General features: G+C 44.8%; 2 protein-coding genes across 2 annotated transcripts in view; one reads left to right on the top strand and one right to left on the bottom strand.

Annotated features, from left to right (window-relative positions):
* Nucleotides 1-4,658, top strand: part of ANKRD13A (ankyrin repeat domain 13A) — a 41,841-nt gene extending 37,183 nt beyond the window's left edge. Inside the window, exons 14-15 of the mRNA XM_049865743.1 lie at nt 1,741-1,808; nt 2,652-4,658. Of these exons, the coding sequence (XP_049721700.1) occupies nt 1,741-1,808; nt 2,652-2,847 (264 nt within the window). The 3' untranslated portion in view covers nt 2,848-4,658. The remainder of the gene's footprint in view (nt 1-1,740; nt 1,809-2,651) is intronic.
* Nucleotides 4,659-5,464: 806 nt separating this feature from the next.
* C22H12orf76 (chromosome 22 C12orf76 homolog) lies at nt 5,465-12,877 on the bottom strand. Its single transcript, XM_049865745.1, has 2 exons — nt 12,732-12,877; nt 5,465-8,670 (listed from the first exon to the last, which is right to left on the bottom strand). The coding sequence occupies exons 1-2, from the start codon at nt 12,862-12,864 to the stop codon at nt 8,585-8,587; spliced, it is 219 nt and encodes a 72-aa protein (XP_049721702.1). The 5' UTR covers nt 12,865-12,877; the 3' UTR covers nt 5,465-8,584.
* Nucleotides 12,878-16,395: the final 3,518 nt, after the last annotated feature.

Below are 16,395 nucleotides of genomic sequence, written 5' to 3' on the forward strand. Positions count from 1 at the left end.
CTCATTAACAACCTGCAATATGCAGATGACACAACCTTGCTTGCTGAAAGCCAAGAGGACTTTAAGCACTTACTGATGAAAATCGAAGACTATAGCCCTTCAGTATGGATTACACCTTAACATAAAAACAAAAAAAGAAAAATCCTCACAACTGGACTGTCTTAGGCTGGGTTCTCTAGAGAAGCAAAACCAGTGAAGTGTATAAATATGTATGTAGAGAGATTTATAACAAGGAAGCAGTTCACACAGTTGTACAGGCTAGAATGTCCCAAGTCTGTGGATCAGGACAGAGGCTTCTCTTGATTCACATAGCCACAGGGGCCGGCGAACTCAAGATCAGCAGGTTGGAGAGCAGGACCCCCGCTCTCAGGCTGTGAAGATCAACAAATCCTAAGACTTGCAGATAAGCTGATAGCTCAAGTCCCAAGAGCTGGAGGTCAGACTAACAGGAGGCAGCTGCAGGATTCAGAGTGAGCAAAAAAGCCAGAGCCTCTGCTTATATTTGGATGCAGGCCACACCCCCAAGGAAACTCCTTTTCAACTGATTGGCTACTCACAGCAGATTCAATCATGGGAGTGATCACATATTAACACTGAGAATCATGGCCTAGCCAAGTTGATACACAATCTTAACCATCACATGGACCAGTAAGCATCATCATGATAAACAGAGAAAAGAAGTCGTCAAGGATTTCATTTTACTTGGATCCACAATCAGTGCCCATGGAAGCAGCACAAGAAATCAAATGACGTATTGCATTGGGCAAATCTGCTGCAAAAGACCTGTTTAAAGTGTTATAAACCAAAGATGTCATTTTGAGGACTGTTTTGCCTGACCCAAGCCACGGTATTTTCAGTTGCCTCATATGCATGCGAAAGCTGGACGATGAATAAGGAAGACTTAAGAATTGATGCCTTTGAATTATGGTGTTGGTGAAGAATACTGAATATATCATGGCCTGCCAGAAGACAGAACAAATCTGTTTTGGAAGAAGTACAGCCAGAATGCTCCTTAGAAGCAAGGATGGCAAGACTTTGTCTCATGTAATTTGGACATGTTATCAGGAGGGATCAGTCACTGAGAAAGACATCATGCTTGGTAAAGTGAGGGTGAGTGAAAAAGAGGAAGACCCTCAATGAGATGGATTGACCCAGTGGCTGCAAGAGCAGGCTCAAGCAAAACAACGATTGTGAGGATGGTGCAGGACCAGGTAGTGTTTCGTTCTGTTGTACATGGGGTCACTGTGAGTCAGAAGTGACTTGACAGCACCTAACAACAATATGAAAAGGTCGTGGCTATTGATCAGGGTAGTGTACCATATACTACTTGACATTTAGGTGTAGTTTTAGAGAGGTAGGGACTCTCTAAAGAGGTAGGGACTCCCTGGGTGGTGCAAACAGCTCTCAGCTGCTAACCAAAAGGGTGGAGGTTTGAGTCCACCCTGAGGCACCTCTGAAGAAAGGCCTGGCTATCTACTCCTAAAATTTAGCCATTGAAATCCCAGTGGAGCATAGTTCTACTCTGAGACACATGAGGTTTTAATGAGTTGGAATTGACTAAATGACAACTGTTTTTTGGTTAGAAAGGTAACCTACAATCCCTATCAGTTTTTCACACAGCACTATTGATAATATACATGTAAATATTTTTAATTTTGCTCTGTTGCTTTTATTTCTGTGTCAGTATGACACCTCTTCTTTCTGAGAGGTATTCATGTCCATAATGTTTGTTTTTCCTAGGATGTCTCAGGACCAGCTTCAAATGGAGGGATCAGCAGGACACATGCCTATGATGCCCAGTACGAGAGGTGATTGACTTGACTCCTAATGATTAAACCAAGGTTGAGGCAGGCACTTAGTGCCTGGACCCTGCCTGGCAGGAGACACTCGGTCACGTGTTAGCTCACCACTTCCTCTGGTGGCATCTCTCATTAAAATAGCTATAAACGCTTGATAGTGGAGTTTCCAGGACTGAGTGACAACTGCTGAATTCTATGTCAGAGAATCCCTGGGTGTCACAAATGGCGAATGTGCTTGGCTGCTTTCCAAAAGTTTGGCAGTTCAAGTCCACCCAGAGGTACCTCAGAATAAAGCCAAGGTGATCTACTTCTCAAAAATCTGCCACTGAAAACCTCGTGGAGCCCATGAGTCAGAACTGACTGGACAGCATCTTTTTTTTATGTCAGCATCACTGCAGAAAGGCACAGGGTACATTTTTCTGATTCGTTTGATTTTCTACAAAGAATGTCAAATCACACAGGGCCTAGGTGCCCTCAGTGGGAAGTTTAAACAATGTTAAAGGCGATGACACTTTAGGGAAGAGCTACAGAGATGAATAGAATCTTTTATTTTTTTTAGGGAGAAAAACTAGATTCATTTTACAAAGTGTACTTTAGGCATATATGGGAGCCTGAGTTTTGCTTTAAAAGAACTCCAAATTCATTTCCCAGCTTCATCACTTAGTAGCTGGCCGATCTTGGGGGCAGGTACCGTAACCTCTCTGAGCCTTGGGTTTCTCAGCTACGTAGAGTACGAACACCCCCAGAGTTACATGACATTACACATCTATAGTGCGCGGTAGGGAATTAAGAAATGTAGTTGGTGCTGCTTCTATGGTGATGAATATCTCTTTTCCTCATTTTCCAACCCAGGGCCATCCAGGAGAGCCTCCTCACCAGCTCGGGAGGCCCGTGCCCTGGCACCCCGAGCGAGACCAGCCGTTTCGACAGCGACTTGCAGCTGGCCATGGAGCTCTCTGCCAAAGAGCTGGAGGAGCGGGAGCTCCGCCTACAGGAGGAGGAGGCAGAGCTCCAGCAGGTCTTACAGCTGTCGCTCACTGAGAAATAGACCCTCCCATCCCCGGGCTGCACCAAGCAGCGGCTCCAGGCTGCACTGCGAGCACCCAGTCCACCAGCACCCCGGGCCAGAGCGACCGTACCTCGTATGCATTCCGTGAACAGGCGGCCGCTGCCCCGTTCCTTATGCAGAGGTGCAGGGCCAGGGCCTCTAGGCCGGACTGTGACTCTTCCCAGGAGAGAAGGGGCTGGGGCCCAGCAGACCCCATCTCCAGGCTAAGGGGTGGAGAGTCCCATCACTTCCATTAACTGTACTGGCTTGCAGGTCACATTTTTACTACCAGCTTTAGACAAAAACCCCAATCCTCGCAGGTTTGTAGATTAATTTTTATCAATGAGTGATAACGAAGTTATTGCACAGTCAGGGTGCTTTTATATACGAGCAGCAGCAGCCTTTGTAGAGTGTGATTCATGAAAATTTGTGAGACACTTCTTATACTTCACCAAAGAAATGGCTCATCTGTGCCGATCTTTATTTTTACGTTTGTACAGGGTTTCTAGAGCACTGTCATTATGCTCCTCCACCGCCACCTTCTTCCCCAAGCTAGAGGAGATGTGTACAGGATCTATTTTAGATTATGGTTAGCTCTTTGCATCAAATTAGGTGATACAAATGACTGTGGATGTTGCCTTAGCCTTAAAAATTATTAATCGTTTAAAACAACCTCACTCCACTTATTGAGGGATCTGATTTGAATTTGTTGAGAGCAGGCTCCTCCGTGCTAAATCCAAGGCAGCTAATCCTGTCCCTGAAGGAGCAGCTAGGGGAACTCAAAGCTGTTCCTGAAGTGGGTAAGCTGGCCAAAATATCGGAACAGCATAGAACCAAACCACGTGTGTTTCCTGTACATTCTCCAGTGAAGGACTGCCATGTGGAGGCCTAAGAAGAGCTCACCATATTCCCTGATCTCACTTGAGAAAGAGATAGACTTGGAATTAGAAAGCGAGCTTAAAACCGAAGCCAATGGCGCTAGTCCAAAGGGAAAGTGATGATTCCATATTGCTTTTTACAGTTCAAATCAACATCTTTCTGGATAAATCTATTTTTTAACAGAATCTTTTTATTATTTTTAGAAGATATAAAAATGACTGCTCCCATCAGTAGCAATACAAGGTTATACATTTTAACCAGGTTTTCTCAGGCCTTTTTGGGATACCTTTAGTAGTGAACTATTTTGTCTAATCCTTCTGTAAATAACCATCACACAGCATCCAGAACCCTGTGGAATACAGTGGAATGCACCCCTCACTCTGGCCCATGTATTCATTCCCACAGGCTGCACTGAAGTAATGTGGTAAACAATAGCCTCTGTTTCACGTCTGCTTCCTATCTGTTGCGCTTCTGTTGGGATAGGAAGAGAAACAAACTACTATTCCAGTTAACGTCTGTATCATACAGTTAGTATTGCCAGTAAAATGTTGTAGTCACAAAGAACTGTGCTTTTAATGTCATACAATCATCTGCCTTTGTTGTCATGGTCTGACCAAAATTCCTGCTCTGCACATGAGGCCAGTATACACAACATCACATTTATTTCAAATATGCATTTTATTTACTTGGCGTTTACCTTGGGCGAAGACTCCTCTTGGGAATGGCTGCCAGTTAGGCCCTGTGGTTTACTAACTAAGGCGAATCAGAGGTAACTTCCAGGTCTGCATTCCGTTGCTCTGCTTCCTGTTATCTCTCTCACTTTCTCCCCAGGCAGTTGGTTAAGAAGGGACTGAGCACTGTGTCTGCTCGTCACAGTGTTTTACATCTATGTGTTCATTTTTCTAAATGCAAATAAAGACCGCTTCCTTAGAGAGTGCTCGTACAAGTCTATACTCTTTGAGTCATTTCTTCAAACTCTTTTCATATTGCATTTTCTAGTCCTCTGTTCTGTGTAAAGGTGCACTGGTGGCACAGTGGTTAAAGTGCTCAGCTGCTAACCAAAAGGTCTGCGGTTCGAATCCACTAGCCACTCCATGGGAGAAAGATGTGGCAGCCTGCTTCCATAAAGATATACAGCCTTGGAAACCCTATGGGGCAGCTGGTCTGGGTCTGTGTAAGAACGTTCCTGGGACATTAGGATGCCCTCACAACTCAGCTGTACATTACACAGAGGTGACATGCTCTTCCCAGCCCAACTGTACTGTCCACACACCCCATGCTACGCACTGGTGTTGGGGCTGCTCTGATCCGCCTCTGCAGCCCACCTGCAGGTATACTGGTTCTTGTGGAGTAAGGGAAGCCCCTTTCTAATCTGAGTGAGTACACTCTTCCTTGGAAGCAGAAGTGCTTTGAGAGGCTGTTCTTACAAATTCAGAAGATGATTATGGCTTCCAGAGTTATCCTCCACCTAATTAACATTGCTATGAAAACAAAAGAGGCAGTGTCCAGTAAAAATGTCTGCATACCAGAAATGAGGTCTTGGCGTTGCCAAAAAGATGTGACGGAGCTGCTTGGCTTCGGGGGAATACTAACTTTCAGGTGCCGGAGCACTACGAAACAAACTGTTACTCTTCTAAGGTCAAAAGGTGCAATGCCTATGGAGTTTTTAATTTTAGAAAGTGTCTTACGTTATCTTTAGGTTCATTAAAGAAAGCTTCAGTGGTTTAATACCAGGAGCAAACTTTAAATGATCAACTTCTGGACGTAAGACAGTGCTAGGAACTACATACGGCAAAGTCCCTAAGACACTTACAAGCCGTCACACTATCCATGACGTGAGGTGTTGAGGAAACTGAAAAGTCTGCTCAAAGTAGTGATAGAAAAAGGAAATGAGTTGCCGTAATCCCCAGCTTGCTCCCCAGGGTCCTGCTGAGTAGATGACAGTGAGGAAGACAGGTGGACTATGGTGACTTCACATGACTGTTTGTAGCAGAAGCAGCGATGGAGTTCAAAGTCCAGCACAGACCTCTGTATAGAAACATATACAGGTTTAAGATTGAGGCCCAGCTGGAAAAAAATGAACATGCTATGAAGACTCAAGAGCACCTAAATCTCAGGCACTGGCAGGTGCCTTAATCTCAACTTTAAAGAAAGCTCAGAGCAGTGCTTGCTGAAATAACTTGTTCTCATCTGATTGGTGTAAATGGATCAAATGTGTTCATTCGAGTGTTTGGTAGATATTCTGTGTACGGTTCAGGTTATGAAGGTCTAGAGTTTGCCTACCAGCCCCTCGCCCCAAAAGATGAAGGTCAGTCTCTCATAGAATTGCCACTTTTGTCTCTACTCATCCCTTTGTAATAAGCCTCTTTCCACAAAGATTTTTCTGTCTTTGAACCTGAAATCTCTCATAGTGACCTGATGGTAAAATGGGAAGGAAGCTGTAGACTGGGATTTGGACTTGTATGTGGAGTAACAGTATGGTGAGGTGTGCCAGGAAACTGGAACATGATCAAACTACCTGGCTTTGGGCCAACAGCAACTCACAAGGTCTATGGACTTGGCAAGTTTCTCCTGTTTCCTTCTTAAGTCCTAAAAGTGGCAATAAATTCTGGGACAGTGTATCAAAACACATCAAAGTGCAGGATTCTGGACAAGGTGGGGAATGTACACCCCTGGGAGTAAATAACTATGAACTTCTGTGGGACAGGCCAGCTGTGGTGATTCTACCCTCAATTTGTACTAGTTTTCACATCATTTGATCTTCACAAGAATTAAGAAAGATAAAGTGTGTATATCACCACTTTACGATGGAAAAACTGAGGTTCTGGAGAAGGTAAGTTTGTTCACAGTTGAAGCTGGGACCAGAATCCAGGTCTTCTGACTCCTTGCCCAGCCTGAGTTTAATTATGGCTCAGTTTTCTGAAACAATACCTTAGGGCAATATACTGTTAACTGAATTTAGAAACCCACTTCACAATGCTGACTTAAGAGATCAGAGCAGATTCAAACACACAGCTGCATTTTAAACTCTTAGACAATAATTGTTACTTGTCAAGTTGACTCCAACTCATGACGGCCTTATGTACAACAGAACAAAACGTTGCCTGTTCCTGCTTCATCTCAAAATTGCTGGCATGTCCAAGTCCATTGTTGCAGCTACTGTGCCAATCCATCTCACCAAGAGTCTCCCTCATCCTTGTCGGCCCCCTACTTCAAACATGATGTCCCCTTCTAGTGACTAGTCTTTCCCGATGACATGTCCAAAGCAAGTGAGTTGGACAACAGTCTGTTGTGATCCATAAGGTTTTCATTGGCTAATTTTCCAAAGTAGATCGCCAGGCCTTTCTCCCTAATCTTAACCTGGAAGCTCCACTGAAACTTGTCCACCATGGGTGACCCTGCTGGTATTTGAAATACCAGTGGCATAGCTTCCAGCATCACAGCAACACACGCAAGTCACGACTATATGACAAACTGACAGACAGGTGGTAGAAATAATCGCTAGAAGTAAAACAGTATGTAAGGTTTTACTTTAATTTTAGTTGACATGCTCAAAAGCACAGAACAGTGTACATTCAGTGGCTCAATGTTATGATCACAAACAAAGCCCTTAAGTCCAACATCTGTTTTTTCACATTAAGAGCAGGTTGTTTTAAAAAAAAAAAAAATCAGTGCTGTGCCTGAATGGAAGCAGTTCTGGTGGTGCAGTGGTTAAGCACTCGACTACAAACCAAAAAGTCGGCAGTTCGAACCTACCAGCCACCCTACAAAGATGTGGCAACCTGCTTCTGTAGGTTACAGCCTTGAGAACACTCTGGGGCAGTTCAACCCTGTCCTACAGGGTTGCTGTGAGTCCAAATTTTACTCTCCAGGCACTGGGTTTGGTGCTCGAATGGAGCACAAGATAAGCACTTCAATTTAATAACAAACAATTAAACCTAACACCTTTAAAATAAATACTGATAACCACTTCGTAAGTACAAAAAGTATTTCAACAACGGGGGGAAAAAAATCCAGTCCATCAACAGTGCAAACTAATAGCAGCATATTCAAAGCTGAGATTAAAGTTGTGTAAACACACACCCACCTGCCACCCTGCCACATATGTTGATCTCGCATTTCCATGGTTAAGCCCTCCCCCACCCCAGGGCTCACAGGAGCTCATGCTGAGTCTTTTCAAGACTCCAAACCTGAAAAACTATCACCATTTTTAGGCGGTGGGCTGAGAAAACGTTAAGTGCAGTACAAGGGGAGATTAGTGTGTTTGAACAGGGCTAACTAGTCACATTTCCAGTCCAATGCCCACCTGACAGTGTCCCTGACTTTCTACGGGAGCCCCTGAGTGCAGAGCAGCAAGCCGCTGAGAGGCATGGCCTTGCGCCCAGAGCATTCTAGGTCAACTGAGTAGAATTAAAACCGTTTGTGATTCTTACCCCATTAAGACTGAATGGTGCTTAAGTAGGGAATCTTTACATGTTAAGTCTTCCTCTTATTAATATTCCCAAACGTTAACAGTTAGTCCTTTCCAGTGTGTTTCTTATAGACACAAAGATTACCATGTTTTCTTTCTTGTGAGCACTCTGTTTTGACAATGGAGCTTCAGGCCTTCCTTTTAACAAGTAAAACCAGATATACATAAAAAACAAAACATGGAAGAGCAAACTGGCCAATTATTTACATTACAGTGTTAGGGAAAAATAATTGCTAGTAGATTTTTTTTCTAAACCATTAGTTTACCAACTGTCCAGACCAAAGGTCATCTCCAAGCAGGAAAGTTCCAGTTCCAACTTCTCTACTGGCCCATGTGCAACACAATGTATCCTGTTTCCAAACCGCAGGACAACTTGCTTGCTTGCTGTCACCGACGCCGAATAGGCTTGTAGACACAAAATGCCATAAGGATCATGGTTACCAGCAGGATGCTGAAAATGGTTCCCATCAACACTGCAAAAGGAAAAGAGGTTACCTCCTCGTGGTAGTTCACCTGACAATGGTTTACCAAAACCCACTCAGGGCCAGGTACCGTTGCAGGTGCAGGCGAAAGAGCCATGAACAGACCTAGAGGGTCTCTGCTCTCCAGACGGCAAACGTAAACAAATAAGAGCCTTTCACATAGCTCGAAGTGTCTGTGACACAAACAGAGCCATGGGAAAAGGGGGGCAGGTGGCTGAGGAAGCAACTGAGGAAGTGACACACAGGCTGAGACCTGAATAAAAGGTGTTGCTGCAGGGAGATGGGTCAGCAAACAGCCTTGAGGCCAGAACAAGCCCGGCATGTTCAGTGAATGGAAAGGAGGCCAACACAGCTGAGGTGGAAGAAGTGAAGGGAAGAGGCAGGAAATGACCCCTGAGTGGAAGGCTGGAGCCAGTTCATACAAAGCTTTGTGGGCCACAAAGGAAACATGGATTTTATTCTAAGTTTATACAGAAGCTGTTGGAAGGTTGTAGGCAAGGAGTGACATGAGTGATTTAGTCGGAAAAAAGACTCCCTGGCTGCTGTGTGGAAAATCATCTGATTATAGGGAGAATAGAAGCAGGGAACCCATTAATGAAAAGGAGATTTAACAGAGAAAAAATCATTACAGTCTCTTGTCTTGAAAAGGTTCTCCTGATAAAAGAAGCAATTACTAACTTCACAAACCCGTTAGCACTTTTAAGAATAAATTTCACACTCAAATCTCCAAGATGCTCAGGTGAGAAATGGGACCTACAGCTGATACTGACCTACAACAATACCTCAGGTTGAGTCCTGGCTGGACAGAGCTATAAGGTCCTGACCTTTAAAAACTGCTAATGTAACCAGCAACCTGCCAGAGAGGGTTTCTGCAACAGCAGCTCTGATAACCAATCCTGTTTGTGTGACTATCCCAGACATGTTGTGAATCATTCAAGATGATGTAACTTTTAACAAGTGAATACATATATTACGTGTTTATAAGCATGCGGGCCTGTCTCAGGTGGCAGCTGGGGCTAACCACGCTTGCTCTCCAGAATGGTTACTGTTCCTCTATAAAATCAAGGTTTGCACAGAGTTTTATTCAAATCAGCAATTCTGGGGTATCTGTGGCTCTGTGACCTCCTGCCCCACTTCCCACACTTAACCCCATTATTATTTAAAAACTGACCATATGGAAAGGTCATCTTTTGGGAAAGTGGGGGGGAGGGGAGGAAAGGGGAGGACAAGGTGACAAAGACAATTTGTCGTAACTCCAGATGTAATTTTAAAGATCTCAGTTAAATGAAATATGACTAACATGAAACAAAATATCATATCCCAAAATAGCCCTTGTTAACCAAATACCCGCTCCAGTTTTCAAAGCTCTGAATTCCCTGAGTTTCTGCAATTCGGCCTGTGCTGTTGTGAGCTGCCGTTGAGTTGGCCCTGACTCACGGAGCCCTTACGGATAACAGAGCAAAACGCTGCCCAGTCCTGTAACATCTTCACGCCTGGTGCTACGGTTGAGGCCACCGCTTTTGCTATTGCGTCGATCCACCTCAGTGATGTTCCCCTTCTTTTTCGCTGACCCTTTACCAACCATGATGCTTTTTTCTAACAACTGGTCTTTCCTAATGACGTACCCAAAGTAAGCAAGCAATGTAGTCTTATTCCATTTAAACCTGTTCTCTTGCATTTTGTATTTTGGAAGGGTCCCCTCCCCACCAAAAAAAAAAATTAAAAAGAGCTTAGAACCATGAGCTGATAAAAAAAAAGATTAAAAAGAGCAATTTTTTTTTTTTTTGTGAACCATGAACACGAGACCTGTTTCGGTTGTATCCATTTGGGACTTGATGAATTCTCCATTCATCTTTTTACTTCTCCCAGCACTTTGCATGCAGTATTAGTTGTGTGAATGACATGACTTTAAAAGATCCTTGTGGTCACCTCCCATTGTTGGGTTTTGTTTTCTGCATCTATAAAATGGGGCAAATAACACCCACCTCATACTGGTTTCTTGAGGCCTAAATATGTTAACCAATGAAAAGTGCTCAATACAGTGCTGGACATAAAATAAGCACATGGTAAATGAGAGCTGTTATGATGATCAAGACAGGCAGCAAGACACATGGGTCAAGAATTCAGGATCTGGGGTCAGACCATCTGGGATCCAATGTACAAAGTTTACAGGCTAGTGGCCTTTTCTAAATTACTCAACTTCTCTGTGTCTGTTTCCTCTTCTGTGAAAATAGAGATAAGAAAAATATCCACTGCACAGGATTGTCTAGGGCAGTGTTTAGTTTTTATAATTTCTACTCTGTCCCAGAGCACTAAGTAGTCCTACTGCGCATGACTAAAAAGCAGCTCCCTCCAACTGCAAAGCATTCCAGTTCAACCACATGTAGAACTGGTCTCCGCTTGCCTGGATGTTGCAACAACCTCAAAACCATTACAGTTTCTAACCACTTACTCTCAATTTCTACAGTCATCTCTTTGCAGGTAACAAAGAGTTTGCAGACCCACACTGTCACACAGATCGCCCTTTGGGTAGTACTGCTTCAGGGTCACTATGAGTCAGAATGGATTTGACAGCAGTGGGTTTGTTTTTGGGGGGGTTTTGGCTGTAGAGAACTTGTTCTCAACCAGGGTGTGATTTTGCCCCCAGTGGACATTAACCCAATTCAGACTGTCACTGTAAGTCAGACATTAACTCGATGGCAATGGGTCTGGTTTGGGGTTTTGGTTTGGATATTAATAGCAATGTCTGGAGAAATTTTCGATTGTCCTGACTTGAGGTGGAGTTGTTGGGGAGTTGTTACAGACATCTGGGGCGGGGGGATGCTACTGACATCCTACAATACACAGGACAGCCCCCCTCCGGCCACAACACAGCATCACGGGTCCAACATGTCAGTAGTACCAAGGCTAAGAAGCCCTTTATAAGGCATTAAGCAGGATAATGAGTGGAAACCACTGAGGACAGTGCTAGGTACACATTAAGTGGCCAACACATGACAGATATGGAGTTCATGTAGAGTCACAATAATCCAGAAATGATGTGATAACTTCACAGATACACAGATGTAACAATGAAGTACGGTGGAAAGGAAGGGCTTTGGCGGAAGACGCAAATTTACTGTGAAGCTTGCCAAGATTTAAGCTCCAGGGCTCCTTCCACAGCCACGTACATGCATGTGCATGTTCATGAGCATGCGTGTGTATCTAGGTCACCAGGTAGCAAACAATTTGCACTCAAATGCTAACCTAAAGGCTGGAGATTTGAGCCCACGCAGCAGTACTGAAGAAGAAAAGGCCTGGCAATCTGCTTCTGTTAATATTACAGCCAAGAAAATCCTATGCAGCAGTTGTACTCTGACACACATGAGGTCACCATTAGTCGGTATGGGCTCCACACGGCAAGTAACAACCTTTATATATATATACAAATATATATGTATTTGTATATACAAACTCTCCCTCCCCAATTGAAGAGGTCCTTCCAAAAGGTATAGGCTTCAAGCCCCACAAAATCTAGGTTCTAGTACCGGCCTTCACCACTTTCTAGCTGTGTAACCTTGGGCAAATAACTTCACTTCTCTGGGCTTCACTTTTCTTATCTATAAAATAAGGCTGAAAAACCGTACCGTTTTCACTAAGTTACTGCGAGGCTCAGATGAAATGGCATATACAAAGTGCTTCGCGCACAACGCATGGTATACAGCAAATGCTCAACCAATGTGATCTGGCGTTATTCCTGTTGCTATTGGCTCCATCAGTAATGAAGAAGGGTGGGGTATATTACCAGTGCTGTTGCCTAACCTGGTGCACACAGTGAGGAGGGCACCTAGACTGAGAGCAAAGTCTTTCGACTCTCAATTCCTTCATTCATGCAACAAAGCCCAGGCCTTCGGCCTCAAGGTTGCGCAGAGGGGGTCGCGGGGCGCCGAGGGGCCTCACCCCCCCCACCCTCACACATTCCCCCCTCCCGCCCCCAAGTCCCAGGCTCCCGCCACCCGCAGCGACTGGACAACAGGCCGGACCCCGCCGCCCACCAGCACGCGGCCACTCACCCAAGTTCTGTCCGCGCAGCACTGCATACGGCCGGCTCCGCTCTGGCGGCTCCTCGGGGCTCTGGGCCTCCGCCCGCCCCACCAGGAGGCCGCACATCCCCAGCCACAGCCACCAACACACCAGACGCAGCATCTTCCCCAGGCTGCAGGGGCGGAGAGACCACTTCCGCCACAAGCCCCGCCCCTCCTTCCTCCCACACGCCTCCTTCCGTCCCGCCTTCAGCTCGCCGGACGCGCCGCGTTGCCAGGGTAACTGTAACCCTCAGCCGAAATTCCGCCCCCGCCAAGGTTGCGTCCGGATCATCGTTCCCCTCTGATGAACGTTCCGTCTTGGAAAATATTCCGCCGCGTCCAACGTTTACCCATTTTTTGGGCTCCAGGCGAGCCTCTTCCCATAAAGGTGTCGTAAGTCCATTTTGGACCTATTGAACGTTATAAAAAAAAAAAAAAATACCTCTCCTTCTCAGGGAGCCCCTACCTGGACATCCTATCCTAAAATTGCAGCCCTAGTACAGATTTGGGGATGTCCTAGTCCTTACGTTTCAGGTGATACGTATGCATGTATAGTTTTCTTCTATAAAAACAAACAAATTTTTTTAAAAAAACTCTAATTTTGGGGGGCATGTGACAATTTTAATTTAGAAAAGAAGTGGTTTGTTACTGTTGTTTAGAAACTTCAGCGACCTTTTTGGTTACGAAAGGCAAGGCCCAGGGCATAGTCCAGAATGGAGAGTTGAAAATAAAGAGAACTAAATTGCTTTGCATAATAATCTTAATTTCTGGTTTTTCATCTCGGTACCTGAAAAACAGGTGGTGGGGACTTTGAGACTGCAGGATGATACCAGAGGTGGGAGAAGAGACTGGATTGCAAAGCAGCAGACTCCAGCATCACGGGGCCAGAAGGCTCACGGGACGGACATTTTGGGGTATCTTTTTTGGTTTTAATGTCTCCCGGTGCTGTGATGCGATTCTGTTCCCACCTAATGTCAAAACCTTCAGTAAATAGGAGACTGTGCACAGCAACACCTTTAGTTAGGGGGCCTTTGGGAAACAGAGGACGGGTATGTGTCCATGCCTGGGGTGATTCAGGCTAGAAAGACAGAAACGCAGCCTTAGGAGTGTTGAAGAAACTGGCAAGGGCGACAGGAAAAGATACAGGAGAAGTTGAAGCAAGAACTGATGACCAAGAGAATCCTTGGAGATACTGGAGCGGTCTGCAGACATCCCACAGTGAAGACAGATGGACACTGTCTGGTTTTGCCTGCCCAGGAGTTATTCTGCCTCCTTCCAGCTTTACCACCAGTCAGGATTTGGGGAAACACCCCTCCCTTCCTGCCTAAGGGGTTTGGGGGAAATTGACCTCGTCCCCAAACTCCAGGGCTGGGCACGTGATCCAGGCCTGGCCAATCAGCAGCCTTCAAACCCCCGGCTACCATGATTGGGTCAGAACTGTGCATGTGACCCAAGCTGGGCCAATGAGAGTCATATCCTGGCCTTTTCGAGGCGGATGTTCTTTTTTTTTTCTGCCAGAGTTTCTGAAAGCCCACTTGCTATTTTCCTGGTAGAACCTGCAGGATGATGAAGCCAGCGCAGAAGAAAACAGGTTCAAGAGGAAAGATGCAGGTTGTGTGATGTCTGATAATAATGTTTCAGCGTCTATCCCCAGCCTCCTGGGTTAGACTTCAATCACTTAAGCCAATTAATTTCAATTTTTGCATTAGTTTACATTGAGTCCCTGTGATTTTCACCCAAAAGTTCTGACATGGCAGACTTGGGAGAAGCCTGAGTTAAATAAGAAGTACCCCAACTATTCTGGCAGAGGGAATGACTGTCTCAATTGTCCTGTCCCTTCTGCTGAGGTAGGACGCAGCCGTCTTTCCTCTGCTGCCTCCCTCTCACGTCCTTAATTTACGTCAGTGCATTCAAGGTATTCCTTCTATCACCAGGGTGACATAAAACAGAGGAATTCCACATATGGCCTTCCTATCCTTTTAGATAAGTTTTCTTACATGGGCACTTGAGATTACATCTTTTAAAATGTTAAAATTACAGCAGAAGTGTCGATTGATGACAGGAGACTGGCTTCCAAAAAAGTTACATATCTAAAATACTGCTGCAAAATGTCTATTTTTAGAGCAGGAAAACAGCTATCCCCTCCTGCTGCATTCCCCTCTTCCTCAACTTTTTTTTTAGTAATCAAGGTTGTCTTTTTGCATTTTTCTTAGATAGAATCGTGTTTATGCTCTTGTGTCCTGAGACAGGGTCCTATTCTTTTGACACTGATTTTAAAACCACAAACTCAGCAACTTATGCTCTCTGTCAGTTTGAATGTATGTATTTTGGGGACTTCTAAACTTACACATTTCCTGTTTGCTTGTTTAACACCAAATCACAGTGCTATTCCATAGGCCATGTTCCCGATCAAGGAGTTTTCTGTGTAAATGGATCTTCTCAGCTGCACTGGTGATCCTTCAAAGTTTGTGTTAGGACTCAACAACTAACCTTTACAACAAGCAAACAATTTGGAATCTGTCGCTAAACACTTGTTTTCAATCAACAGGAAACAAATATGAGTCTACTTGTCCTGTTCTCTTTGTTTCGCAACTTGTATGAAAAGGTTCTTGACCGTAGAGCGGGGTAGGGCAGGGAGAAAAGATAAACTACCCTGATATTTGCTTTGCTGGGTGTCCAGTATTTCCTCAGGGGACATGGCAGGTACTTGTCTTTGCCTCAAGACCAAGGCATATTTATTGACTCTTCCACTGAACTGGTGACTGAAGGACACATCTAATTCCAGAATTGAAGGAGTTAAAACATTAGCAGTGCAACAGGAGTTGACAAGCAATTGCATCACCCTCTGGTTTATGTGTCTTGAAGCCACAGTTTTTCTCTGCACATTCTAGGGTCTGGAAAGCCACCAGGACCCCATCATTTTCATTACCACATGCTTCTAATGTTCCTTTAGAAACTTGCTTATTTTCCTCTCCCTCTACCCTGAGCTGCTCCAAGTGAAAGCAGAGTGAGGTGGTTTTAAGAATGGAATCTGGAGCCAAAATGCTTGGGTTCAAGTTTTCACTTTGTCACTTCCTCACTATGTGACTTAACCTCTCTTGGTCTCAGTTTCCTTCTCTGTAAAATGAGTGTGATAACAGATCCTGCCCAACAGGAGTGTTGTGAGGATTAATAAGACGATGCTCACATATGGTGAGTGTTTACCAGCCCTAATACTCTCCACTCTGTTAGCTGTCCATTTATCTCCATCTGGAGTGTGACGGTTGCTGTCAGGATGTGAAATTTGTGTCTACATCTGTTGGTTTGTATATGAAGAAAAAGATTAAAGGTGCCATTTGTCTCCTCTTCCCAGAGATGGGCTTGATGCAACTCCTCCAGGAGTCTAGGAGTTTGGCAGAAAGAGCTCAAAGGCAAGAAGTACAGCTGGCTGAATATGTGGCAATAAGGAGGATCGGGGTCAAAGGTCAGGCTCTGCCTCTTCTCTGCCTCACTCAGTCTTGGGCTCAGGCGCTGGGGTGTATCTGTCTCCACTAGGAGTCAGGAGTCAGGCAGAGGGACTTAGGCTTTTGATCCTGGCTTGGCTTCTCTGGCCTCAGACACACATCCAGGGTTAAAGGCATTTAAAAAAAAAAAAAAAAAACCTGTTGTTGTC

Source organism: Elephas maximus, chromosome 22 (assembly GCF_024166365.1).
Source record: "Elephas maximus indicus isolate mEleMax1 chromosome 22, mEleMax1 primary haplotype, whole genome shotgun sequence".
Lineage (NCBI taxonomy): Eukaryota > Metazoa > Chordata > Mammalia > Proboscidea > Elephantidae > Elephas > Elephas maximus.

Coding starts and splice junctions, on each gene's coding strand:
- C22H12orf76 (XM_049865745.1), bottom strand. CDS start 12,864: ATGCTGCGTCTGGTGTGTTGGTGGCTGTGGCTGGGGATGTGCGGCCTC. Junction 8,671..12,731: donor GCTGCGCGGACAGAACTTGG/GTGAGTGGCCGC, acceptor TTCCTTTTGCAG/TGTTGATGGGAACCATTTTC.